The 27153-nt window shown below is 39.0% G+C and overlaps 2 protein-coding genes across 3 annotated transcripts; both read right to left on the reverse strand.

Moving 5' to 3' along the window:
- Nucleotides 1–15786: 15786 nt before the first annotated feature.
- LOC110691763 (delta(24)-sterol reductase-like) lies at nt 15787–17350 on the reverse strand (the record flags this gene model as incomplete). The annotated part of the gene is made up of 3 exons (XM_021868708.1): nt 15787–16446; nt 16566–16963; nt 17023–17350. Coding segments are annotated over 3 exons (1176 nt in total), but the record flags the coding sequence as incomplete, so codon positions are not given.
- A 1576-nt stretch (nt 17351–18926) lies between these two features.
- Nucleotides 18927–21369, reverse strand: LOC110691762 (large ribosomal RNA subunit accumulation protein YCED homolog 1, chloroplastic-like). Of its 2 annotated transcripts, XM_021868706.1 has the most exons (3): nt 21315–21369; nt 20161–20990; nt 18927–19478 (listed from the first exon to the last, which is right to left on the reverse strand). In XM_021868706.1, exons 2-3 carry the CDS (start codon nt 20748–20750, stop codon nt 19064–19066), a joined length of 1005 nt encoding a protein of 334 aa, XP_021724398.1. In that variant the 5' UTR covers nt 20751–20990; nt 21315–21369; the 3' UTR covers nt 18927–19063. The 2 variants fall into 2 exon arrangements, with proteins under 2 accessions (XP_021724398.1, XP_021724399.1); XM_021868707.1 differs by lacking the exon at nt 21315–21369 and having other exon boundaries at nt 20161–21192.
- Between the last annotated feature and the right edge of the window lie 5784 nt (nt 21370–27153).

Genomic DNA, 27153 nt, shown 5'->3' on the forward strand with positions numbered 1-27153 from the left:
CCCCAGTTACGGCAGACGTTAGGAAACATCAAAGAGCCTAGTACTCAAACAAGAAAACTTCACAGTACTCATGGTCTGAGGAAATAAGTTCCGATAGCCATAATGAGAAATGTACTTATAACAAAATTTAACTTTCTTAAAGTACTCTCATAGGTCTTATCCAGTACAGCTCTAAACTGTACCTGTGTAAATGATTTATGACTGTCACGTCCTTGCAGCACAAGAAACGATGTTGTAAATCATACTACACACTAATCTATTGCGGTCATCAATCGTCCATCTGTTAGATGACCTCGATTAGGGATACTTTTCAATTTAATATTCAATGTTCACTTAACAGGTGTTTCTTTATCCAAGACATGGTCTTGATACCCTGTTTTGAATATTTCCGTAAATCGAATGGACTCATTATTTAATTCTAAACCGCAATTAAATAGTAATGGAGTGAATGATAATTTTGCACAAAATTAATTACTCCATTAATGAATGGTTTTAGTACAGTGTCTTACATTAAATCAACCCTGTTTAATTAAAACACTTGTACAGGGAATATCAAAGCCAGTCTCCAACATGCTTGATTCCCATTGCCTCAACGTGTTTGTTGTGTTTCACTTGAGGCAAAGGTTTAGTCAAAGGATCGGCTACATTATCATCCGTGCCGATCTTACAAATTCTGATTTCACCTTCGGATTTCCATTCCCTTATCATGTGAAATCGCCGTTGCACGTGTTTGACCTTCTGGTGTTCTCTCGGCTCTCTGGCCTGAGCGATAGCTCCATTATTATCACAATAAAGGTTTATCGGTCCCTTGATTGAGGGTACAACACCAAGTTCACTGATGAACTTGCGAATCCAAACAGCTTCCTTGGCTGCTTCCGAAGCGGCCAAGTACTCAGCTTCAGTTGTAGAGTCTGCAGTGGTGCTCTGCTTGGCACTCTTCCAGCTGAACGCTCCTCCATTCAGACAGAATACATATCCCAACTGTGACTTGAAGTCGTCTCTGTTAGTCTGGAAGCTAGCGTCGGTGTAACCTTCAACAACCAGTTCTTTGTGGCCTCCATACACCAGGAATTTATCCTTGTTCCTTTTCAGGTATTTAAGGATGTTCTTGGCCGCAATCCAATGCGCATCTCCTGGGTTCGATTGATATCGACTCGTTGCACTCAGGGCATACGATACATCCGGCCTTGTACATATCATGGCATACATGATCGATCCGATTAGCGAAACATATGGGATCTGATTCATTCTTTCTCGCTCAACAGGTGTCTGTGGACACTGTTTCTTGCTGAGAGTTATGCCATGGGACATGGGTAAATGCCCTCTTTTGGCATTCTCCATGTTGAATCGTGCCAGTAACTTATCAATGTAAGTACTCTGGCTTAATCCAATCATCCTCTTAGATCTATCTCTGTAGATCTTGATGCCCAATATGTACTGTGCCTCTCCTAAGTCCTTCATTGAAAGCACTTTCCCAACCAGCCCTTTACGGACTCCAATAATTTTGTGCTGTTTCCAATGAGCAGTATGTCATCGACATACAGGACTAGGAATGAAATATCACTCCCACTGACCTTCTTGTATACACAAGACTCATCTGGATTCTTGATAAAACCAAACTTGCTAATGGCTTCATCAAATCGCAGATTCCAACTCCTGTTGGCTTGTTTTAGTCCATAAATGGACTTCTTCAGCTTGCAAACCTTTCCAGCGTTGCCTGGATCGACAAAACCCTCAGGCTGTGTCATATACACAGTTTCTTCCAAAATCCCATTAAGGAAGGCGGTTTTGACATCCATTTGCCATATTTCGTAATCGTAATATGCAGCAATCGCTAGGATAATCCGGACGGACTTTAGCATTGCAACTGGTGAAAAAGTTTCATCACAGTCAATCCCGTGGACTTGTCTATAACCTTTTGCCACCAGCCTAGCTTTGTATACCGATACATTTCCATCTTTGTCTGTCTTCACTTTGAAGATCCATTTACAACCAATGGGTGTATAACCCTCGGGAAAATTTACCAAGTCCCAGACTTGATTTTCAGACATGGAGTCCATCTTGGATTTCATGGCCTCTTGCCATTTTGCAAGGTCGGGGCTCGTCATAACTTGTTTGTATGTCGCCGGCTCATCACCATCCATAACTAGGATGTCCTGATCATTAGTTAAGACAATACTGAGGTATCTGTCTGGTTGAGATCTTTGCCGTTGCGACCAACGTAGGGTAATTGGTTGAGCATTTACATTGTCTGTTTGACTCTGACCAATCTTCTCAGATGCTTCCAAAGTATCTAGATTGTCAGTTTTGTCAGGTTGACATTGTTGCTCGTCCTCTCGAACTTCGTCGAGTTCGATTTTCCTCCCACTTATCATTTTGGAAAGGTGATCCTTCTCCAAAAAGACACCATCACGAGCAACAAATACTTTGTTCTCGGATTTATTGTAGAGGTAATACCCTTTGGTTTCTTTTGGATATCCCACAAAGAAACACTTATCCGATTTGGGGTGAAGTTTGTCCGAAATTAATCGCTTGACATATGCTTCGCATCCCCAAATCTTGAGAAAATACAACCTAGGAGGTTTCTTAGTCCATAATTCATATGGAGTATTTTCAACAGCTTTTGACGGAGCTCTATTCAGTGTTAGTGCTGCTGTTTGTAGCGCATGTCCCCAAAACGAGATAGGGAGTTCACTAAGACCCATCATTGACTGAACCATGTCTAACAAGGTCCGATTCCTCCGTTCGGACACTCCGTTCCATTGAGGAGTTCCGGGAGGTGTCAAGTCTGAAAGAATTCCACATTCTTTCAAGTGATCGTCGAATTCATGGCTCAAATATTCGCCACCTCGATTCGATCGAAGTGCTTTAATTTTCTTGCCAAGTTGATTTTCAACCTCTTTCTGAAATTCTTTGAACTTTTCAAAAGATTCAGATTTATTCGACATTAAGTGGATATATCCATATCTACTATAATCGTCGGTGAAGGTGATGAAATATCGGTAACCTTGCCTTGCGGGTGTGCTCATAGGTCCACATACATCCGTGTGTATTAGACCTAATAAGTCACTTGCCCTTTCTCCCAACTTGGAGAATGGCTGTTTGATCATCTTGCCTAATAAGCATCCTTCGCAATTTTCAAACGACTCTAAGTCGAATGAGTCAAGAACACCTTCTTGAAGAAGTTTCTTGATGCGTTTAATGTGGACAAGACGACAATTCCACAAGTAGGTTTGATTCGACTCGATGGTCTTAGCTTAGTGGTATCAACTTTTGTCATATGTAAATCATGCAATTTAATTGAACATAAATTTGTAAACTTGAAACAACTATTGTTAAAATTTTACATTTGAAATTCCTAGGTGTCCAACACCACGGATCATAATATGTTCAAAGCATGATAAAACTAGAAATAGTTTTAATTACATGTCATAGACAAAATAGTGCATGCAAGCACGACCGAAAAACCATCTTCGTCGTCTTTTTGTCCATGCACCAACACTTTATAAGCTTATCACTTGGTCCCTGAAAAGGCAACATTAAGTGAGTCATACTTGGTATCCAATACCTTATTGATGAGCTTAATCCACAAGTGTTAAGGAAGATACCTGAGGCGGATACTCCATTCCTCTCCTCCTCCTCCCGAAAGAGCTTGCATTCTCTCTTGAAGTGGCCTTGCCCGCCACAGTAGAAGCAACGCATCTTAGCCTTAACCTTGAGATCCCTCCTTCTTGATGGTCTTTTGGTTGCCCCAAATGAGTTGGCCCGGTGCAGAAGCTCCACCACATTCTTTAAGGAATGTGTCTCCTTTGAATCAGAAATATATGCCTTTAATGCATCATATCCTGAGTGGAGTGAAGTGAGCATAATATGACCGGCCATTCCATCTTCTAGTGGAATTCCGAGGAGTTCCATGTGCTTGAAGAGCTTAGTCATTCTTGCCACATGGGGTCGGAGGGGCATACCCGGTCTCAACTTAGTGTTGCAGACCGTAGACCAAATATGGTACCTCTCTTTCACAAGACAACCTTGATTCGACGGCTTTACATTCATGTCCGTAAGTGACCTAGTCACTTCAAACAAGAGTCCATCATTGTTGTCGTTGAAACTCTTAGAGAATCTCACACCGACAACATCCCTTAGTCCTCCAAGGAACAAATCTGGGAAGGAAAATGGAAGTTTTTCTTTCCATTCTTCCAGGATGGAGTTAGCCATGAGTTGTGACACTAATTTGCAGTCTTTCGACCATACACAATAAGTTTCGTCACTTAAGAGGGTCTTGGAACAGAGAGTTGGGAGGGAAGTATCCAGAACATACTCCTTGGAACAACTCCGGAGAGTTTTCCTGAGTTCTTCTTCCCATTCATCAAGGTTTGTTAAGTTAAGCTTGATAGCTAACTTATCGGGGAGTTCCGGGCACACATGGTTGTTGTTTGAGTTACTTGCAGACATGATTTCTACAATTGAAAGAATTTGAAGTGAAAAACCATTCATACATCAATAAGTTGAAATTTAAAGCGTTCATGCACTTATTCACACTTATTGAACATTTTATCCACGCATTTTAAAATTGTCCCTTATGGGCGAGAATAAAATGATTCCGAGATCCCAAAGTTCAAGAAATGGTCAAGCATGCTTTGGCTTGTCTTAACCATTAAATATCTTAACGTAAGCAATCCAATTGCTAATAGCTCCAAGCTACTCTTAGTTTGATAAAATGTCGCATCTAATGCATACTTGACATTTTATCTCTTTTGCCACGACATCTAAGGATTCCTTACTGATATCGTTGAGCTTAACCAAGACAACTTGTATACCTAGTATACCTTACGTTCCTAGGGAAGTAGTGATGCCTCACTTTGGCGTAATCCATCACGTACGCGCATTAGTTCGGTAAGTGTTGTTCTTGGAATGGCAAATTTTAGCTCAATATTATTAAGGGACCTAGGGTTTCTATGTTGGTTGATTTAAGTGAACTTAACTAATCATCGCTACATCATAGAAATCCTAGACATGAATCTAGCAAACATATATATATATATATATATATATATAACAATATATAAGGCATAAAAAAGATGCATTTGGCAACTAGCATAACCCCTTGAAATCTTCAATTTCCATGGGTCTTCATCTTGGCTCGTCTTCCTCGAAACACCGTCTTGAGACTTCTTGACCAAAATGAAATAAAAGAAGCTAGCTAGAACGACTAAGATTAATCTAAATAGTACAAAAATACTTAACGGTTCGCAGACCGTATTTAGATTTACAAAAATACATAACGGAACGCAGTCTGTATTTTCTATCCTAGTCGGGCCCCACTAGTTGCCATTTTCAAACAACCTATTTTGAAAGCAATTTTTCATTCACCCGTTCACTATTTGTGAACGGCCTATGCAATTTTACGAAATACATAATTAAACACGCAAAACTAGTAACTAACTTAGGTCGTTAATCCAATTAACGCGCCTAATTAAAACTACTCAAAGTGGTTTAATTCATTATTTCTAAACGCAAAATGCTAACGCATTTAATTAAGCTCCCACTAAATTCTGCATTCGTACTTAATTAATCCGATTAATTAAGTCGGCATAACCCGTAATTTTGTCAAAATTTTGCAAAATAAAATTCGAGGTTTTTAGCCTCGTTAAAAAAAATAAAATTATTAACACGGAAAAATCGCAAAATCATAGCTCAACGTCAAGCAAGATCACCCAACAAAGCCCTTGGTGGGTGCGCACCATGGCTACTAGGCAGCCCATGGCATGGCGCCATGGTGCGTGGTTGAGGCCTGCTGTGCCTAGCAGCGCCTCAAGCCCTAGCTGCCAGCCAGCATGCTTTGCATGCCTGCTAGCACGCTGGTGCCTGCGAGCATCTGGCCTGCTGGGCAGGCGCATCACGATGCTCGTGGTGCACTGGCTGATGCTTGCTGCCCTGCTGCCCAGCAGCTTGCTTCGCAAGCCAGCCCAGCCACCCCACGCACCCCAGCCATGCTTCCCAGCCACACACACACAGCGCATAGCAGCATCAAGCCTCGCCCTTGTGCGCACCATAGGCAGCCACATGTGGGCTGCTAGGCAGCCCGGCTGGCCTCGGTGGCACTTGGGTGTGTGGCCTTGATTTGCGTGCTATGACTCGGGATTTTGAATCCCGATTTACGTGTGACATGAATTAATTCCAAATTATCTTTTAGAATTAATTTTAGGGAAAATAAAATAAAACAACCATTAAGTCTAACTTAAACAAATTTTATTTTAATTGGTGCACAAGCCTAAAATTTATCCAAAATTTCAATTTTGAACAAAATTAGGTCAAACTTTATGCTTAAAACAAAATGAGCTATGTCCAAAATTAATCTTGCCACTGCAAATTAATTATGGATTTGACAAAAGGGAATTGGAAAAACAAATTAATCATCCAATGATAAAAAAAAAAAAAAAAAAAAATCCAACTTGCATACTTGTGTAAAATACCAAGATTACATCTTCCAATATGAAGATTAATCAAATTTTACTCACAAGTAATTGAACATAATGGATTTTAATCAACCAAAACATGAAAAAAATCCAAACTTTGTTCAACATGGAATTTAGGGTTAGGGTTCCAATCATTTAAACACTTAAAGATTAGAACTTTAACATTACTAGGGAACTTAAAATACAAAATCACAAAAAGTTTTCACATCTTATTGCAATTTATTTGCAAAATTGTGAAAAACAAGTTTATGTGATAAATTGGTATATCAACTTAAGCACTAATAAACACTCCATTATTATGCTCAAGGATATTTTAAAACCAGTAGATTAGTGATGCAAATGTGCATTTAATCTAACCTTGTAATGCTTGCATTAATCAAGGCTTAAAGAGAATTAAAACTTTCGTTGAAAAACAAAAAACCCCAGAAAAAATGGGTTTCTGGTTCGAATTTGGCTTCTGGACAACCGCACTCCCACACCATGCGCACCACGCATCTCTCTCGCACATAGTGCCTAGCATGCGTGCTGCTAGCAAGCCACGCATGCTTGGCTTGACGTCGCTTGCTAGCCTTGCCATCCCCTCGCACACACTCTCGCACAGCCACACGTATTTTCTTGGCACTGTGCATCATGCGTGCATACCCCTCGCCCAGGCACCATGCACCATGCATGCGCCAGTGCCTAGCACTAGCTGTGCTTGGTGCGTGTGGCCCTGCCATGCGCCCAGCACTATGCTAGGGCTGCTATGGCACCAGGCTATCCTAGGGCACGCATGGTGCGCCTAGTGATGCTGCCTGGGCTGCGATGGCGCCCAGCCATCCTAGGCCACGCATGGTGCGCTTGGTGATGCGCATAGGCCTGCGATGGGCTTGCTGGCTTGCGATGGCGCCTAGCATCATGCTAGGGCTGCGACAGCGCCTAGGCATGATGCTAGGGTTGTGCTGGCGTGCTTGGTGCTAGCGATAGCCAGCCATGGTGCCTAGCCATCATGCTAGGGCTGCCATGGCGCGCCTAGAGACTATGATGAGCTAGCCTAGCCTAGCTATGGCTACGCTCATACTTGTCGATTATGATTTTGCGACGCTCGGTATCGACGCCCTAGGCTCGATTTCCGACGTCTGTATTCGTAAAACTCTGTCGACTCATTAAATCCTTTCGGATTAATTCGACGTCTCGGATCGGAGATTCGATTGGGTTTGACTCGAAGGGTTCAGTTAAGATTAAGTTGTAATATCAATTGCACCCTGATATTACTGATCGCAAGCGGCCTCCACCTAGGCATTCCGATCACTTGACCTTACTGAAGAATTACCTCTGTAATAATTCTGAGCCCTCTACCGGAATAATACACTTGTTGGAAGGACACCATTCCTTTTATTTCTATTATGTTGCGACGATTAGTTAAGTTCACTTAAATCAACCAACATAGAAACCCTAGGTCCCTTAATAATATTGAGCTAAAATTTGTCGTTCCAAGAACAACACTTACCGAACTAATGCGCGTACGTGATGGATTACGCCAAAGCGAGGCATCACTACTTCCCTAGGAACGTAAGGTATACTAGGTATACAAGTTGTCTTGGTTAAGCTCAACGATATCAGTAAGGAGTCCTTAGATGTCGTGGCAAAAGAGATAAAATATCAGGAATGCATTAGATGCGACATTTTATCAAACCGAGAGTAGCTTGGAGCTATTAGCAATTGGATTGCTTACCTTAAGATATTTAATGGTTAAGACAAGCCAAAGCATGCTTAACCATTTCTTGATCTTTGGGATCTCGGAATCATTTTATTCTCGCCCATAAGGGACAATCTTAAAAATGCGTGGATAAAATGCTCAATAAGTTTGAATATGTGCATGAACTCTTTAAATTTCAACTTATTGATGTATGAATGGTTTTTCACTTCAAATTCTTTCAATTGTAGAATCATGTCTGCAAGTAACTCAAACAACAACCAAATGTGCCCGGAACTCCCCGAAAAGTTGGCCTTTCCCTTAAACTTGGTCAACTTTAAGGAATGGGAGGAGGAACTCAGGAGAACTCTCTGGAATTGTTCCTTGGAGTATACTCTTAATACTCCCATTCCAAGCTTCTTTGCCAAAGGGATCATGACCGACGAGGCTCATGAAGAATGGTCTTCCAATTGCAAAAGGGTCTCACGACTCATGGCAAATTCCATCCCGGAAGATTGGAAGGAAACTCTTTCCTCCTACCTTCCGGACATGTTCCTCAAAGCACTTGAGGACGTTGTCAATGTAAGAGTCACCAAGAGTGACAATGGCAACTTTGATGGACTCGTGTTTGACTTGACTAGGTCACTCTCAAACATGAGGATAAAGCCACCAAACGTGGGATGTCTTGCTAAGGAAAGGCGACGACTTTGGACCAAGGTCTACAATGCTAAATTAAGACCTGGCATGCCCCTCCGACCTCATGTGCTTGGTATGACTAGGTTCTTCAAACACATGCAGCTTCTCGGAATTCCATTGGAAGATGAGATGGCGGGGCATATCTTGCTTGCTTCACTCCACTCGGGCTATGATGCACTTATAGTGCATATCGCTGCGGGAAAGGAGACACACTCCCTTAAGGAGGTGGTGCAACTTCTTAGCCAAGCCACCGCCTATGGAATGACCAAAAGGCCCTTGAGAGCTAAGAAGAAGGAGTTCAAGAAGGTCAAGGCAAAGATGAGATGCTTCCATTGTGGCATGCAAGGCCACTACAAGAGGGAATGCATGCTCATCAAGGAAGAGGGGATCACTCCAACTACCTCAGGTATCTTCCTTAACACTTGTGGATTAAGCTTATCATAGGTATTAGATACCAAGTATGACTCACTTAATGTTGCCTTTTCAGGGACCAAGTGAGAAGCTTATCAAGTGTTGGTGCAAGAGCAAGAAGACGACGAAGATGGTTTTTTCGGTCGTACTTGCATGCACTATTTTGTCTATGACATGTAATTAAACTATTCATCATGCTTTGAACATATTATGATCCATGGTGTTGGACACCTAGGAATTTCAAGTGTAAGACTTTGACAATAGTTGTTTCAAGTTTGTCTTACAAATTTATGTTCAATTAAATTGCATGTTTTACATAAGATTAGACAAAAGTTGATGCCACTATCTAAGACCATCGATTTGAATCAAACCTACTTGTGGCATTGTCGTCTTGGCCATATTAACAACAAACGCATCAAGAAACTTCTTCAAGAAGGTGTTCTTGACTCATTTGACTTAGAGTCATTTGAAAATTGCGAAGGATGCTTATTAGGCAAGATGATAAAACAGTCATTCTCCAAATTGGGAGAAAGGGCAAGTGACTTATTAGGTCTAATACACACGGATGTATGTGGACCAATGAGCACACCCGCAAGGCAAGGTTACCGATATTTCATCACTTTCACCGACGATTATAGTAGATATGGCTATGTCTACTTAATGTCGAATAAATCTGAATCCTTTGAGAAGTTCAAAGAATTTCGGAAAGAAGTTGAAATCAACTTGGCAAGAAAATTAAAGCACTTCGATCGGATCGAGGTGGCGAATATTTGAGCCATGAATTCAACAATCACTTGAAAGAAAATGGCATTCTTTTAGAGATGACACCTCCCGGGACTCCTCAATGGAACGAAGTGTCCGAACGGAGGAATCGGACCTTGTTAGACATGGTTCGGTCAATGATGGGTCTTAGTGAACTCCCTATCTCGTTCTGGGGACATTCGCTACAAACAGCAGCACTAACACTGAATAGAGCTCCGTCAAAAGCTGTTGAAAAGACTCCATATGAATTATGGACTTAGAAACCTCCTAGGTTGTCTTTTCTCAAGATTTGGGGATGCAAAGCATATGTCAAGCGATTAATTTCGGACAAACTTCACCCCAAATCGGATAAGTGTTTCTTTGTGGGATATCCAAAAGAAACCAAAGGGTATTACTTCTACAATAAATCCGAGAACAAAGTGTTTGTTGCTTGTGATGGTGTCTTTTTGGAGAAGGATCACCTTTCCAAAATGACAAGTGGGAGGAAAATCGAACTCGACGAAGTTCGAGAGGATGAGAAACAATGTCAACCTGACAAAACTGACAATCTAGATACTTTGGAAGCATCTAAGAAGATTGATCAGAATCAAACAGACAATGTAAATGCTCAACCGATTACCCTACGTAGGTCGCAACGGCAAAGATCTCAACCAGACAGATACCTTGGTATCGTCTCAACCGATGATCAGGACATCCTTGTTATGGATGGTGATGAGCCGGCGACATTTAAGCAAGCTATGACGAGCCCCGACTCTGCAAAATGGCAAGAGGCCATGAAATCCGAGATGGACTCCATGTCTTAAAATCAAGTCTAGGACTTGGTGAATTTGCCCAAGGGTTATACACCCATTGGTTGCAAATGGATCTTCAAAGTGAAGACAGACAAAGGATGGAAATGTATCAATATACAAAGCTAGACTGGTGGCAAAAGGTTATAGACAAGTCCACGGGATTGACTATGACGAAACATTTTCACCAGTTGCAATGCTAAAATCCGTCCGGATCATCCTAGCAATTGCTGCATATTACGATTACGAAATATGGCAAATGGATGTCAAAACCGCCTTCCTTAATGGGATTTTGGAAGAAACTGTGTATATGACACAGCCAGAAGGTTTTGTCGATCCAGGCAACGCTGGAAAGGTTTGCAAGCTGAAGAAGTCCATTTATGGACTAAAGCAAGCCAGCAGAAGTTGGAATCTGCGATTTGATGAAGCCATTAGCAAGTTTGGTTTTATCAAGAATCCAGATGAGTCTTGTGTATACAAGAAGGTCAGTGGGAGTGATATTTCATTCCTAGTCCTGTATGTCGATGACATACTGCTCATTGGAAACAGCACAAAATTATTGGAGTCCGTAAAGGGCTGGTTGGGAAAGTGCTTTCAATGAACGACTTAGGAGAGGCACAGTACATATTGGGCATCAAGATATACAGGGATAGATCTAAGAGGATGATTGGATTAAGCCAGAGTACTTACATTGATAAGGTACTGGCTCGATTCAACATGGAAAATGCCAAAAGAGGGCATTTACCCATGTCCCATGGCATAACTCTCAGCAAGAAACAGTGTCCGCAGACACCTGTTGAGCGAGAAAGAATGAATCAGATCCCATATGCTTCGCTAATCGGATCAATCATGTATGTCATGATATGTACAAGGCCAGATGTATCGTATGCCCTGAGTGCAACGAGTCGATACCAATCGAACCTAGGAGAGGCGCATTGGACTGCGGCCAAGAACATCCTTAAGTACCTAAAAAGGAACACGGATAAATTCCTGGTGTATGGAGGCCACAAAGAACTGGTTGTTGAAGGTTACACCGACGCTAGCTTCCAGACTGACAGAGACGACTTCAAGTCACAGTCGGGGTATATATTCTGTCTTAATGGAGGAGCGTTTAGCTGGAAGAGTGCCAAGCAGAGCACCACTGCAGACTCTACAACTGAAGCCGAGTACTTGGCCGCTTCAGAAGCTGCCAAGGAAGCTGTTTGGATTCGCAAGTTCATTAGCGAACTTGGTGTTGTACCCTCAATCAAGGGGCCGATAGACCTCTATTGTGATAACAATGGAGCTATCGCTCAGGCCAGGGAGCCGAGAGAACACCAGAAGGTCAAACACATGCAAAGGCGATTTCACATGATAAGGGAATGGAAATCCGAAGGTGAAATCAGAATTTGTAAGATCGGAACGGATGACAATGTAGCCGATTCTTTGACTAAACCTTTGCCTCAAGTGAAACACAACAAGCACATTGAGGCAATGGGAATCAATCATGTTGGAGACTGGCTTTGAAATTCCCTGTACATGTGTTTTAATTAAATAGGATATTTAATGTAAGACACTGTATTAAAACCATTCATTAATGGAGTAGTTAATTTTGTGCAAAATTATCATTCACTCCATTACTATTTAATTGTGGTTTAGAATTAAATAATGAGTCCATTCGATTTGCGAAAATATTCAAAACAGGGTATCAAGACCATGTCTTGGATAAAGAAACACCTGTTAAGTGAACATTGAATATTAAATCAAAAAGTGTCCCTAATCGAGGTCATCTAACAAATGGACGATTGATGACCACCATAGATTAGTGTGTAGTATGATTTACAGCACCGTTTCTTGTGCTGCGAGGACGTGACGGTCATAAATCATTTGCACAGGTACAGTTTAGAACTGTACTGGATAAGACCTATGAGAGTACTTTAAGAAAATCATTTGCACAGGTACATTTCTCATTATGACTATCGGAACTTGTTTCCTCCGACCATGAGTACTGTGAAGTTTTCTTGTTTGAGCACTAGACTCTTTGATGTTTCCAAACGTCTGCCGTAACTGGGGATCATAACGGGAACACTCGGGAGACTATGTCCTCTTAGTAAGAAGAACTTACAATACAAGATTGGGATTGTCCCCTACTAACAATAGGGAAAATGTTTTGTTGTTTACAAGGCCGCTCAAAGAGTGAGACTGTGAAAATGCATGGCCATGCTCAGACGAATTAATCCGAAAGGATTTAATGAGTCGACAGAGTTTTACGAATACAGACGTCGGAAATCGAGCCTAGGGCGTCGAGACCGAGCGTCGCAAAATCACAAGCAACAAGTATGAGCGTAGCCGTAGCTAGGCTAGGCTAGCTCATCGCAAGCCTAGGCGCACCATGTGTGTGCTAGGCGCACCATGGTGTGCTAGACACTATCGCAGCCTAGGCGCGCCCTGGCAGCCCATCAGCATGGGTGCCTAGGTGCGCATGGCTGCTATCGCAAGCCCCACAAGCACCAGGCAGCCCATCGCAGCTAGCAGCGTGCTAGCCTGGGTGCCTGGGTGCGTGTGAGGACTATCGCACCAAGCACAGCACCCAAGTGCATGTGCGTAAGTGTGAGCACCATCGCAGCCCCCTAGCACCACGCACAGCACCATCGTTGTGCTAGGCACATGCGTGTGTGCGTGTGCACCATAGCACAGCAAGCTGGCAGGCAGCGCTGGCCTTACATGAGTGCTAGGCACCATCGCAGGCCACGCACCAAGCACAGCTAGCTGGCAGGCAGCGCTGGCCTTGCGTGAGTGCTGGGCACCATCGCAGGCCACGCACCAAGCACAGCGCTAGTGCGTGCTGGTTTGGATGCACGTAGCTGTGCGAGCATGGGCGAGTAGTGCTGGCGTGTTAGGTGCCATGCGAATGCTGGTGCGTGTGTGCGTGCCTCGCACCAAGCATAGCAGTGCTAGGCACTGGCTGATGCGTGTGCGAGGGATGCATGGTGCGCAACGTGGATGGTGCGAAGGAAGGGGCCAGCATGCGTGGCTCGCTAGCAGCACGCATGCTGGCTGTGCTAGCAATAGGATGCGAGAGAGATGCGTGTGCGTGTGATAGGCAGTGCTGGGCAGCCAGCAGCACCAGCGCCTAGCACAGCCTAGCACCAGGCATGCGAGGCTGCTGGGCAGGGACATGCTAGCTAGTTGGGCTGGCCAGCACCATGCTAGCTGGCGTGCTAGCTAGCAGCAGCCCAGCACCCCTCTTAGGTGAGGCGGTTTTGTGAGGGTGGGGACCAAGGCTTTGGGAAAGCCTTGGGGAGCAAGGCAATGGTCCCCCCCCACCCCTCCATGGTCCTCGCCTAACCTTATCTCTCCATTTGACACTTGTTGCATTGTGATTAGATTTATGTATTAATTTATTTTAGAAATAAATTAATTAGCAAAATATACATTCTCCCACATTGGTTGGGGAATGAAATACAAGGGTTCATTTCCCTATAAATACCAAGCTTGGGTATTGGGAATGAACAACGTTGAGTGGAATTTAAAAGGCAACTCTAAGAAAAGAGTAAACCTTTGATTCGTAAAACTCATAGTTATTTTGTCCGGGTCTTGACTAACCTTCAAGACTTAGGACGCTCGGGTCGGGTCGAGGGTACGATTCGTCGGAGATCTCGTCTTTTCGGGATTTTGAAGTAAGAGCTCTTTGGGAGCGAAGCACGCGTCGAAGGTATAATTCTTGTTCTTAATCTTGTTTGATTAAGTTTATTATGCTTGTTTAATTGCTTTAATTAAGGGGCGGGTCTTGGTGGGTTTCCTTCCGCGTAGTGTCGGGTCACTGCAAAACCCTACACTTCTCTTTTCTTAGTCTCCATTTCTTATTTTTTGCCTAGGAGTCCGTATCAACTCCAAAGTTGCAAAAACTGTGAAACAGAGGTAGTAGATAAACTAAGAGAAAATACGAAGGAGGCGCCGGTGGTGGGGCGGGGGTGGCTAGGGTTAGTTTTAGGTTTTTTTTTAATTTTCTTTTTTCAACCATTAAGATGACGACACGTGTCATTCGAGACCCCACTTAACGGATTCTTGGACGGAATCAATTAAGTGGTGGTAATATCCAAAATTTTAAATTTTTTTCTGGTGTTAAAATAAACTCTTTTTTTTTGTAATGTTAAAATCCATTTTTGAGTTATTCTGGTGTTAAAATTCAAAATTTCCTAAAATTAATGTCGGTAATTGTAGTCTAAAAAAAATGTCGGTAATTAAATAAATTCAAGATTGGAATGAGTAATAAAATAATAGTATTAGATTAATTAAGGTATATATGGTTAATTAACATTTTTAGTAGCAATTAAATAAAAATAATAAAAAAATAATAAAAACGCAAAGTCCCTAGAGTTTGATCCAGTATTCACCCAAAGTCCCTAATGTTTGGTCTACTCAGCAAGAAATTCCAAAAAAAAATAATCAAGGTCTCAAATGTTTGGTACAATCGGCATCTAAGGTCCCCAATATTTGGTCCATTCAGTAAAGTAACCACCCAAAGTGATGGTAAAGGGACCAAAACCAAACTTTTATAACGTTAGGGACTAAAACCAAACTTTTGCCAAATGTTAGGAACTCATTTTATATTACTCCCCGTGCTACTGGGCTAGTGCATGAAATATATGTTTAGAAACATAAAACTGCACCCTTTTTTTTGGCATTTTATGTGAGGAAAGTGATTCAATTTCAAATGAAAGTGTTCATTTTTTTTTTTTTTAATGTACATCAATAATTGTAGGAATAGAACGCCACCATCTATAAGTGCTTGCCTGCTTTCCGTGCTTGGGAATAAGGGATTCTCTTACATTCTCCTTTTACTCTCATGATTTATGCACCATTGTAACAGGCTAAGGGTATTGGTTCAGTTATCCCCCCACCCCACCCCAGGCCCCCATCTGTGGCTGTGTATGCTCTTTTCCAACAGTCGAACAAGAAAAAGGGAACAATCAAACATCTGTGGTTGTGCATACTCTTTTCCAACAGTCGAAACTCGAAAGTATGATTCAAACACAAATCTAGCCAGTTAGCAGCACAATAGAGTCGATACAGCCAAATCATGCAAGCTACAAAAATTAAACAAGGGGGGAGAAAAACAAGTGTTTCTGCCCATCTGAAAAGTTTAGCAACAAATCCAACTACGAAGTGTCTCAGAATAAATTTCAGCTAGTGCCAAATAATACAACTATTCAACCTCAGCGTCGGGTGTCTCAACTTCAGCTTGCTCTTTCTCGGCCTCAGCCACCTCCTTCTCGCTCTTACGTCCCTTCTTGGATTTGTAGTATACACTCATGAAGGTTCCAATTGCTCCATATTTCCTCCTTGCCTTCTCATAAAGTGAGGCATCAAACATCCTCCAGAAGTCCTTCTCATTTAGCTCAGAGACAGCGTATTGTGGCTGGAATCCATGGTTTTCAATCAACCACTTCTCCAACTTACGGACAGCCTCGGCACCATTGAACACCTCACCACGCAGAATAGGTCCTGGTGCATAGTAGACACCAACATCAGTGAACATCTGAGCATATGAAGTGTCACCCTGTCTCTTGTGCTGCTCGAAGCCTGGTTCAGGATATATCATGGTTTTGACGGGCAGCCTAAACAGACGATGTGGGCAGAGCCAAAGAGGGTAAACCTACAGAGAAGCAGCATTAAATTTCCAGTTAGCAGATGATTATAAAGAAGTGTTGAAAATCCCCAGGATAAACAAAGGAATAAAAATAATAGCAATGGAAAAGGGCAAAGTGACTTTACCTCCATTTCACGATGGACCCATTGAAGAGCATCTCCAACCTTGTATAGAGGAACAAGCATGTCCTGAATCACATGGTTCTCATGGTAATAGTTTCTGATGGCTTCACCTTGAGTAGCTTTAAGAAGGGAAACCTTTGGTGGCATCAACCATCCAAGAAGGAATCTAAACCACGCTTGATCACCAAATGGAATGATAAGCTTTCCTTCCCAGTACAGAGATCTTGTATGTCGGTGATAATATTCCCTGGTAGGAATGTACTCCAAAAACTCCCCTCGTTCAAGGGCTGTCTGAGCATGCTGATAGAACCAGGGTTTAAACCACCATCCACAGCTATTGATCACATTTCCCTTCTTCTTGGCCTCTTCTTTGGAAGCATATCTACCTGTCATCATCACACCTTCAGAAGGATTGTCTTGGCCTCTTCTTTGGAAGCATATCTACCTGTCATCATCACACCTTCAGAAGGATTGTAAATCATGCCTTCCACAAAATCAGTGACCTTTTCGGGATTGTCTTGATCTCCATCTTTTGGTGCAAAAGAATCAATATAACCCTGGGCAAGATATTTCAAACTACCTTTCACAGGATTGTATGTCAGCCTCATGTACTCCTTTATTGGAATAAGCTTAATTTCAGCAGAAACAAGCAATCCTAGAGTACCCTGAGACCATGGAATAGCATAAAAAAGCTCGGAAAACTCATTGTCCTTGGTGGCTCTGACAACCCGTCCATCAGCCAGAACTACCTCATAAGCCACGACTGTGTCAGCAAATAGGCCATAAATATGTGTTATTCAAAATGGTAGGAATTTAGAAGATAACAAACAGCTGAGCCATGTGGCAGCTCAACACAAACAGAACATTTAGTTCAGAAAGGAGCATAATTTACCCCAAACCAGTAAAAAGAAAAAACAATTTTTTCTTTGCCTTAATACCACAGTAGAAAAATAAAATCAGCTTAACTCTACAACAATTTCAGATCTGCTGACTGTAGTTTTACAAGTATGAAATACATCGAGCATCATATAACAAACTACAGAGCTAGTTAAACCGAAGACCTACTTGTATATTATTACCATTTATTAATGCCAATGGAACATCTGATAATTCACAAATGACTGATGGATCTTGTCAAAAGAGCAAAGAGGACAACCCAAATCACAAGTCAAAGCGATTAAGGAATGCGAAAATGATAATAACAAGGACAATACAGTGATTTGAATCCATAAATCTTCAACCAAAAGAGCATCAAACCACAACCATGCATCCCTTGTCTACAAAGAAAAGGGAGCAAATCAATGACATCTTATTTCAAAATCTTCAAGATAAACCCTTTTTATCCTCTCACCTTGTTAGCCCAAATTTCCCCGGCTATAACTACAAGGACCTAACATCTCTTTTAATCAAATCAAAGCCATAACATCAACGAAAACTACTCTACAGATGACAACTAGCTTAATTGGTCAAAGTATCGTGGCAACCTAAGATCAAATCTCATCAACATCAGTACATCACTATCCTTTGCGACTCCCTATACACCAAATGTAGTTATACTCCTTAGATGAAATCCTGTCAAATTACAATATAGTTGTACCAAATAAAAGCACAAGTCCCCAGATTTATTGTAGTAATCAAAATGCCTTTGTCTGTTAATTACGAGTACAAATCATGTTGAAAACTGGACAGAATTAGGGAAAAAAGCAGCAAACCAAAATCCCAAATATAAAAATAAAATAATCTACAAGTAATTAATACAAAAAAAGGTACCCATGACTGCAAAAACAAAAGAAATGATATAATTAATGTGAAAAGTAGAAAATGTGCATGCAAAACAACATCATAGATCCATGATCCTGTACACAAAAAGCAACCATTATAGTACATATAAATTCAATCTAAACCCTAAAAAATGTCTTACAAACACTCGAATATTCCCCCAAAAAAATGCAAAAAAAATTAGAAAAAAAAAAACAGCAGAATCAGAGAGAAAACCCAGATCAAATTAAGCATGAAAACAAAATTCAATAGAATAAACAAATCAATAATGTAGTAATAAAATACGCATTCTTTTCAGGTGAATATGTTTCAGCGCACACTTGCAGGCATTAAGGAATTGACGATCATCAGTTGTTCGTTTCAGGAGCGTATGCTTCTGTGCACACTTGCAGGCCTTAGGGAGAGCGTATGTTTCAGCGGACACTTACAGGCATTATGGAATTGACGATTTCAGTTAATAACACAAAACCATATACCCAAGCTAATTATGGAAAGCTCAGTAAGATTACTGTTGTAAGTTTGTAAATTTTCAAGTTGAAAAAGAAAAACCAAAATTATTCATTTTGTGGCAGATAAACGAGCATATATTCACAGATAAAACCAATTTGACAATTTCTCATTTCTTGGAACAAAAAGGCCCTGTTTTCAGGTGGTACAAAAAGAGCATACACTCATAACTTAAGTCGTATTCCCTCAGATAAGTTCTATAGCTAATGAAGTAATCATGTTTGCTGCATTTTCTTCCTTAATTCCCCAAGAGGCCCATAACCCACACCATTTGTCTCCTGTTTGCTACAACTGCAGACACCGGTATTCAAATTCGTACCACAATTTAGACACAGGCCTTTGCATTTGGGATCACATACTGCATTAATGGTGATCTCTAGATGTACCATGTCTCTGATGTGCTTGGAAATGTCAATTTCTTTTCTCTCTGGGGGAAAATGAAGCCTATCCTCCAGATCAATTAATGCGTCATCATCATCTTCTTCCTCATTAACAGTTCCAGCAGAACTCTTCAACTTATCTTCACCAAACATAAATCCCATGTTTATGACCTCCGGCTCCTCGACAGGTTCCTCAGTTAACAATAGAGAGAAGTTGGAAAATACACTTTCAGCAGCTGGTCCACCACACCTTAAAAAAAATCATTTGAGAAATAAGATTTGGTTACCTAGAATTGGCTGAAAGTGTACAATATGAATACATGATAACCTTCTGATATAATTGTGAGTAGATGTGCATAAGCTCCATGCTCAAGTATACATTTGCCATCAGAACCAAGCAATCAATTGTGACTGAGTGTGATTATATTCCGTTTACTATGAATTTGAAAGACAAGTACACTCTACAGCCAACCTATCCTCTTGAAAACAAATAAAGCTGCCACTTTATCAGGCTCTTGCATATCGAAAGTCCCACCCCACCCCACCCCCCACGCAGTCACCAGAAAGATATATAGCCTACTCTCAGACATTTAAACAATTCAGCTCATTCATGATGCCTAGTAAGCAGTTGCAACACTTGAAACTCCAATGCAGAATACAGCTTTTATACACACTATGAACCTCACCCCAGGAAGAGATAGGCCATGTACTGGACCTCAAAATCTAAGAATGCAGCTACTTACCGAGTTACTGCTGCAGTACAAGTTTTCAATCTTACAGATCAACGCAAGGACCTTTTTTTACTATCTATTTAGCCATGTTTATTGTAGTCAGATTTTAACAGGTGGGAATAACATGAGACAGTACTCACAACAGTTTGCTAGATTAGAGCTGCAAAATAAATTGTAAAAAAAGATAGATGAATCAAGTACCTGTTGCAAGCAAGGGAGAGAACTGTTCTTATGATGCCATCAAGCCTTAATTTATGCTTTTTTCGGGTAACATCAACAGAAATAAGTACAGGTGTTCCATCTGTAAAATCCTTTACAGCTTTAGTCACTCGTAATCCCATTGATGATGCAGTAGACCTTGACAATTCCGATGAAATTTTGCCTAAACCAAGTCTTTCTAAAGTAGTGCAGTATTCCATGTGAGATGTTGAAGGGTTTCGCCTATAGACAATGGCCCCTTCCCATGGAGATCCATCATCTTCCTCATCACCCCAATCAAACTCAATTGCATTTTCATCATCATCTAATGATGATACCTCGCCATCATCAATTTTCGTAGCCTTTGTAGCTAGGACAACAAATTTGTAAGGCTTTCCAAAGCAAGTACTATTATAAATACCACTTGACATTTTACAACTACATTGAATAAATCCAGACTCAGGGCGCTGAAGAAAAGTGGATTTATTTAACTGAAATCCAATTTTTGCAAGACCACTAGTAACAGGATTTGCACTGGACATAGAGTATACAAGGGACATTGCACCCGATCTTTGTAATAAATCACAGCACATATAGAGTGAAAAATGCTCTATACAGGCAGTATATGGCCAACGGATCCGTTTGGCTTAATGGTGTAGGCAGGTGCTAATTCTGGGAGGGCTAATCTACTTAATGAGACACCTCATACAAAAATTATCTTCGCAGATGCTTGAACTACAAATAATTTGGAACTAATCTGATCTGATCATTCAACTCCTAATTGGATAAGTGAAGCAATAATCGAACACGCAACATCAATGGCGAGCATAAATCTACAAAAGTAAAGAAATTTTTTGTAAAATTCATGACATACTCAGGCCCGTCCCTGAGGCAGGGCATGAGGGGCAGCCGCCCTAGGCCCAGGGAAAAGAGATTTGATTTCATATTGAATTATCTCGAAAAATACATAATTTTAGGGATACTTAATTCAATAATCAAATTACGCTCATAATTTTCTTTTCTTTTGGATATGATGTTTCATAATCTAAGAATTTGCGAACCCTAAACTTAAAGCACTGATAATTAAATTAGATTAGATCAAATATAAACCCTAGATTGTGAAATTGATGTGATGATAACAACAACAAACAACTTACCTTAGAAGCTGCTTCAATGGGGGATACAAGAATTAGATTCAACGGAGAACGCTTCAATGGAGAACGTTGAGTGCGCTTCAATGAAATAACTCAGAGAGGTAGGAAATAGGAATGGAGGCCTTTAAAATCCATGACCCGCCATAGTTATAATATGGGTTAGATCCGTGTAAATTGGATGGGTCTTTATATGATCGTCTAATTATGAGACAACTGGGCTTTATAAAGATTTTATGTAAATATGTTTTAAATATTTTTAAATATTTCCATACACCAAAGCTTGTATCAATTCTTTGTAAGTTTGTAACATTTTAAAAAAAAAAACAAATGAAATTACATTAATTAAACTGAGTTTACAACAAACAAAAGGACAGTAAGTAACATAAGTTACTATTGGCATAAGAAGCCCTTACACAATATCAATTAAGGTCATTAACGATATTTACCTTTTAGTTATTACAACGAGTGAATACAACGCATATAAGGCTTACCAATATACATTTAACCATGCGATGAGACAATTGATAGAACGAGGGAAGTTGATGATGATGTTTCGTGTTGTGCAAGGTATTTTCTAACATACAATTAAAAGTTTATGAATGTTGCTGAAATGACGGAGACAACCCAAAATCAGTATGTCTTACCCTAAGGGACCCCAATAATTCAAATGGATAAAATCCTCTTGAGATCTATGCTTCATACATGTCAATCACATTTCTTTGTGATCTGACAAAACCATATCTTATACTCCCTCCGTCCCATAATAGTTTCTATTGTGTTTTTTTCACGGTATTTAAAAAATGGGAGGAGAAGTGGAAAAGAATTAGACAAAAGTACAAGGCAAGTGGATAATTTAAGGGGAAAAAGGTGAAAAGTCCAATTATAGACAAAAGTTAGAGAGAGAAAGTGAAAAAAGTACAATATAAGTGGATAAGTTAAGGGTAAATTAGGAAGTTCAATGAATAAAGTAAAAAATAAGGGTATAATGGTCTTTACATACTATTCAAAAATAGAAACAGGAACAACATTTTGGGTCTCTAAAATAGGAAAACAAAAATTATATTGTGAGACAGAGGGAGTATATATTCTCATACAAGGTCATGATGCTGTAATGACTTTTACCGATATCACATACAAATGGGTTTAACACCACCTACTACGGGTTTATGTAAATCTAAAATTGAAATTTTGCTACATCTCCCAACAAACATAAGTAACACCACTTCCATTAAAGGAATACACTTTTATTAAAACTAAAGAGATTAAAAAGGGCAATTCCAAGAGTCAAACGACTCCATTTCATCCTCCAATTTACCCTGAATTCAACTTGTCTTCGCTTTTGGATCTATTATATTGGGTGCTTCCAAAATCTAAGTTTTAATTTTTAGAAAAATTCACTTTAATTTATTAATATGAACTTTTAGGTTGATTTTCTTCCACTAGGTCGATTTACCAGTAACTTGAAGAAAGGATGATTTTTATTTTGTAAAATCCATGTGTGATGTGTCGCAACATAATTGGTCCAAATTTTTTTTTGTAAGAAAAAAGAAAAAAAAAATTAAAAACCCTTCCCAGCAAGCTGCCATCCTTCCTCCCCTTAGCCCCAACCCCCAGCCCGACCGAAATGCGATCGCCCGCCTCCCCTAGCAACCGATAACAGTCGATCGACCCTTCCCTACCCCTAATAACACTCGGGCGACCCACCTACACCATCGAAACCACCCCCCTTCCCCCATCCCCCAAATAGTCCCTCCCTTCTCATGTCGATGAAACCGCCCCTCCTCCCTTCCCTTGTCGTTGAAACGACCGATTTTTTAGCTCCCTTAATTGGACATTATTGCCAAGAAATTAAATGTAGTTGCGTTACTCAAGGTTTTTGTGGTAGATTTTTATAGATTTTTTTTACAAAAAAAAAATAAATAAATGGTAGTTAGTTGTTCTCAAAATAGTCATTATAATGGTAGTTGTTGGTAAAATTTTCTTAAATTTTCACAAAATTACCCTATATTTAAAGTATAATACTCCCTTCTTCACTTTTTATTGGATACGTTTTGACTTTTACACGTTTGTTAATACACCTATTGATTATTATTCATTACATACTTTTTAAAATTATAACGATTGAATATTAATAGAGCATTCGTTGAGACAAATCAAACATGATCTCACAAGACTCTTTTACTTTTGTGAGTAAATTTGAAGATTATCTAATACTCCCTCTATCCCTGAATACATGACACAGTCAACATTGCACACATGTCAATGCACTACTTTGAATTTATTTGTATATAATTAAATATTATAAAAATTATTTTAAAATTATATTTTAAAACTTTATATATATACCTATTTAACAACATATTTTATGATAAAATATGTTTTTATTATATTATTAAAAAAAATTATGATCAAAACTAATACATGAATAGTGAAAAACGTCCAACGTCTCATATATTTTGGGACGGAGGAAGTATTATGAATAATGTTTAAAATCTAAACATAACCAATAAAAAGAAACGGATGAAGTATTATGAATAATATTTAAAATCTGATAATAACCAATAAAAAGAAACGGAGGGGTACCCTACAAAATTTACCATCCTAAAGTTTTTGTAAAAAAAAAAAAAATCATCCTAAAGTAATTGAAATATGTTAATATACATTTTGTTGATACATAACATTATTTTACCTTTAATAATTTTGATCGTATATTTATTATAATTAGTTGATACTATGAAATTTTTACAATGTATCAATTTTTTTGTGCATATTATTTATAGAATTCAAGTCAATCTCCTAAAAAAAATTTGCCGATTAAAGTGATGCGCACTTTAAAAAATGGGGGGATTATTTTTCTTGCATTAAATGTCTAATTTATTATAAAATGATTTATTATAATTGTAGTTAAATAAAGATATCTTAATGGATGTTATTTTTTTATAGTAATAATTTATATCAAAGTTATCAATTCCACTTTGAATTGGAAGGGATTTAGATGTGTATGTGTTACTGATGATAGTAGTCATTTCAGAAGTTTTCCTACAAGTTTTTATTTCTCACATGAGAAGGTTTTTTCTTGTTTTAGGCTTAAAATATTTTAATTATGCAATTTTATTTTGACAATAATTATTTTTACAATATAGGAGAATCAAGTGAGATGATTTTTAGTGGTTGTGGCTATTCACCATAATTTTATTTGGTATGTATGCATGTATGAATTTTTAATGTTCGCATAGTATCTTATTAGGTATTTTATATACTTTGAAAATTGAAGTGACATCATTATAAGAAAATTATGATTCTTGGATTGTTTGATAAATTCTATTTAATGACTTGTTTACAAGCATGATAAAAAGTGATTATTTAATTATGAGATGATACATTTATTAAAAGTGAACTGAATCATATAATTATATAATTATAAGTAACAAGAAAAAATTAATGTAACCTTAATTCTATTTTATAAGAAAAAACTACATTTACTATTTATGAAACATGATTATTATTGATTTCTCGCTCATATTTATAGATTGGGACAAGTAAGTTAATTTAATACTCTTTCATAGAATGAGTCGAGTCAAAAAAGGATTCCAGTGTAGAAGTGTAATTATGCACATTTTGTGTGTGTCATAACCAAGTAATAAATTGATTAATCACGAAATTAAGGGGCGATGCAATAAATTATTACATATAACTATTTAAAAATATGATATTCTAACGAATAAATCACAAAAGAAATTCAAAAGAGAAGTGTAAATAGTAAAAAAGTGTAAATAATGCAATTAAAATAACGGATGAAGTAATTAACAAATTACGTAAAATTATTTATTAATTAACAAATTACATAAATATTTATAATTATAAAAACAAATGATTTATTCAACAAAAGTATTATCATTTTGTCTCGGGCCACTAAAATATTAGAAACGGCTATGGACATACTATATTGATTCCAAATACAACTCATCACAATAACACTCAAAGTTCAAGGGTAAAGAAAACATTTTCCATGAAGCCTTCAACTTATTTTAGGATAATACAAATTCGCATTGTGAATTTAGTAAATTATCCAACAACTACCTAGTATCAATCAAAGATTATTGAAAATTACGCTATAATAAGTTTCTCCATAACACCTAAATTCAAGTTTTTCTTTGACTAGCACTACCAATAGACGACGTCCGTTATAAACATCCATCAAGGTTAATTTTACAGCATGAACAAACCTTATTCACAATCAAAGTTGACACTAATAAACATGAAAACATCCAACATTAAAGGAAATATAAAACAACCATGAAAATTGAAACGATTGAAGGTTATAGCACAGATGTGTAGGGATTAAAAACCTATGCATGTGTAGAAGCTGCAGTAACCTTGCTCTTGATCATGCTGAGTACCATATGCATGAGCTTATGCAGGTAAGAAGGTTGCTCGTCACTTGGATTGTTGGCCCATTTTTCATTGCATTTCAAATGCTAGATGTGAATCTGCATCATTCAGTTTTTTCCTATTCTAATCTAGGACAGGAAGCTACCATATGAACTCGTCAAAGGAGAACTATGTTGACAACATATGATATGGACACTGCAGTAAGCTTACAAAACATCGCGGTGTGCTTCTTGATATTTGGAATTTGGAATTTTGGAGACATATAGGGGCTTGCAGTTTGTATTTAGCTTTTATCCAATTATTATGGTTTCTGTTTAATTGCCATTATCATAACAGTTGAAGGGCATCTATGATTGGATACTGCATCATGTTCACTATTAGACAAAATGTTTAGAATCTACCTACTTTGTTACCTCTAAGACATTCTCATTCTTTTCAGGTAAAATATGTTTCAGCGCATAAGGAATTGACGATCATCAGTTGTTCGTTTCAAGAGCGTATGCTTCTGTGCACACTTGCAGGCCTTAGGGAGAGCGTTTGTTTCAGCGCACACTTACAGGCATTATGGAATTGACGATTTCAGTTAATAACACAAAACCATATACCCAAGCTAATTATGGAAAGCTCAGTAAGATTACTGTTGTAAGTTTGTAAATTTTCAAGTTGAAAAAGAAAAACCAAAATTATTCATTTTGTGGCAGATAAACGAGCATATATTCACAGATAAAACCAATTTGACAATTTCTCATTTCTTGGAACAAAAAGGCCCTGTTTTCAGGTGGTACAAAAAGAGCATACACTCATAACTTAAGTCGTATTCCCTTAGATAAGTTCTATAGCTAATGAAGTAATCATGTTTGCTGCATTTTCTTCCTTAATTCCCCAAGAGGCCCATAACCCACACCATTTGTCTCCTGTTTGCTACAACTGCAGACACCGGTATTCAAATTCGTACCACAATTTAGACACAGGCCTTTGCATTTGGGATCACATACTGCATTAATGGTGATCTCTAGATGTACCATGTCTCTGATGTGCTTGGAAATGTCAATTTCTTTTCTCTCTGGGGGAAAATGAAGCCTATCCTCCAGATCAATTAATGCGTCATCATCATCTTCTTCCTCATTAACAGTTCCAGCAGAACTCTTCAACTTATCTTCACCAAACATAAATCCCATGTTTATGACCTCCGGCTCCTCGACAGGTTCCTCAGTTAACAATAGAGAGAAGTTGGAAAATACACTTTCAGCAGCTGGTCCACCACACCTTAAAAAAAATCATTTGAGAAATAAGATTTGGTTACCTAGAATTGGCTGAAAGTGTACAATATGAATACATGATAACCTTCTGATATAATTGTGAGTAGATGTGCATAAGCTCCATGCTCAAGTATACATTTGCCATCGGAACCAAGCAATCAATTGTGACTGAGTGTGATTATATTCCGTTT

The sequence above is a fragment of the Chenopodium quinoa genome, unplaced genomic scaffold, assembly GCF_001683475.1.
Source record: "Chenopodium quinoa cultivar QQ74 unplaced genomic scaffold, ASM168347v1, whole genome shotgun sequence".
NCBI classification, from domain to species: Eukaryota; Viridiplantae; Streptophyta; class Magnoliopsida; order Caryophyllales; family Amaranthaceae; genus Chenopodium; species Chenopodium quinoa.

What these genes read in the sequence shown, in the direction of transcription:
- LOC110691762 (XM_021868706.1), bottom strand. Translation starts at nt 20,750, where the DNA reads ATGTGCTGTGATTTATTACAAAGATCGGGTGCAATGTCCCTTGTATAC. An exon ending in CTCTCCCTTGCTTGCAACAG is followed by an intron (nt 19,479 to 20,160) that starts GTACTTGATTCA and finishes ATTTTTTTTAAG; the next exon opens with GTGTGGTGGACCAGCTGCTG.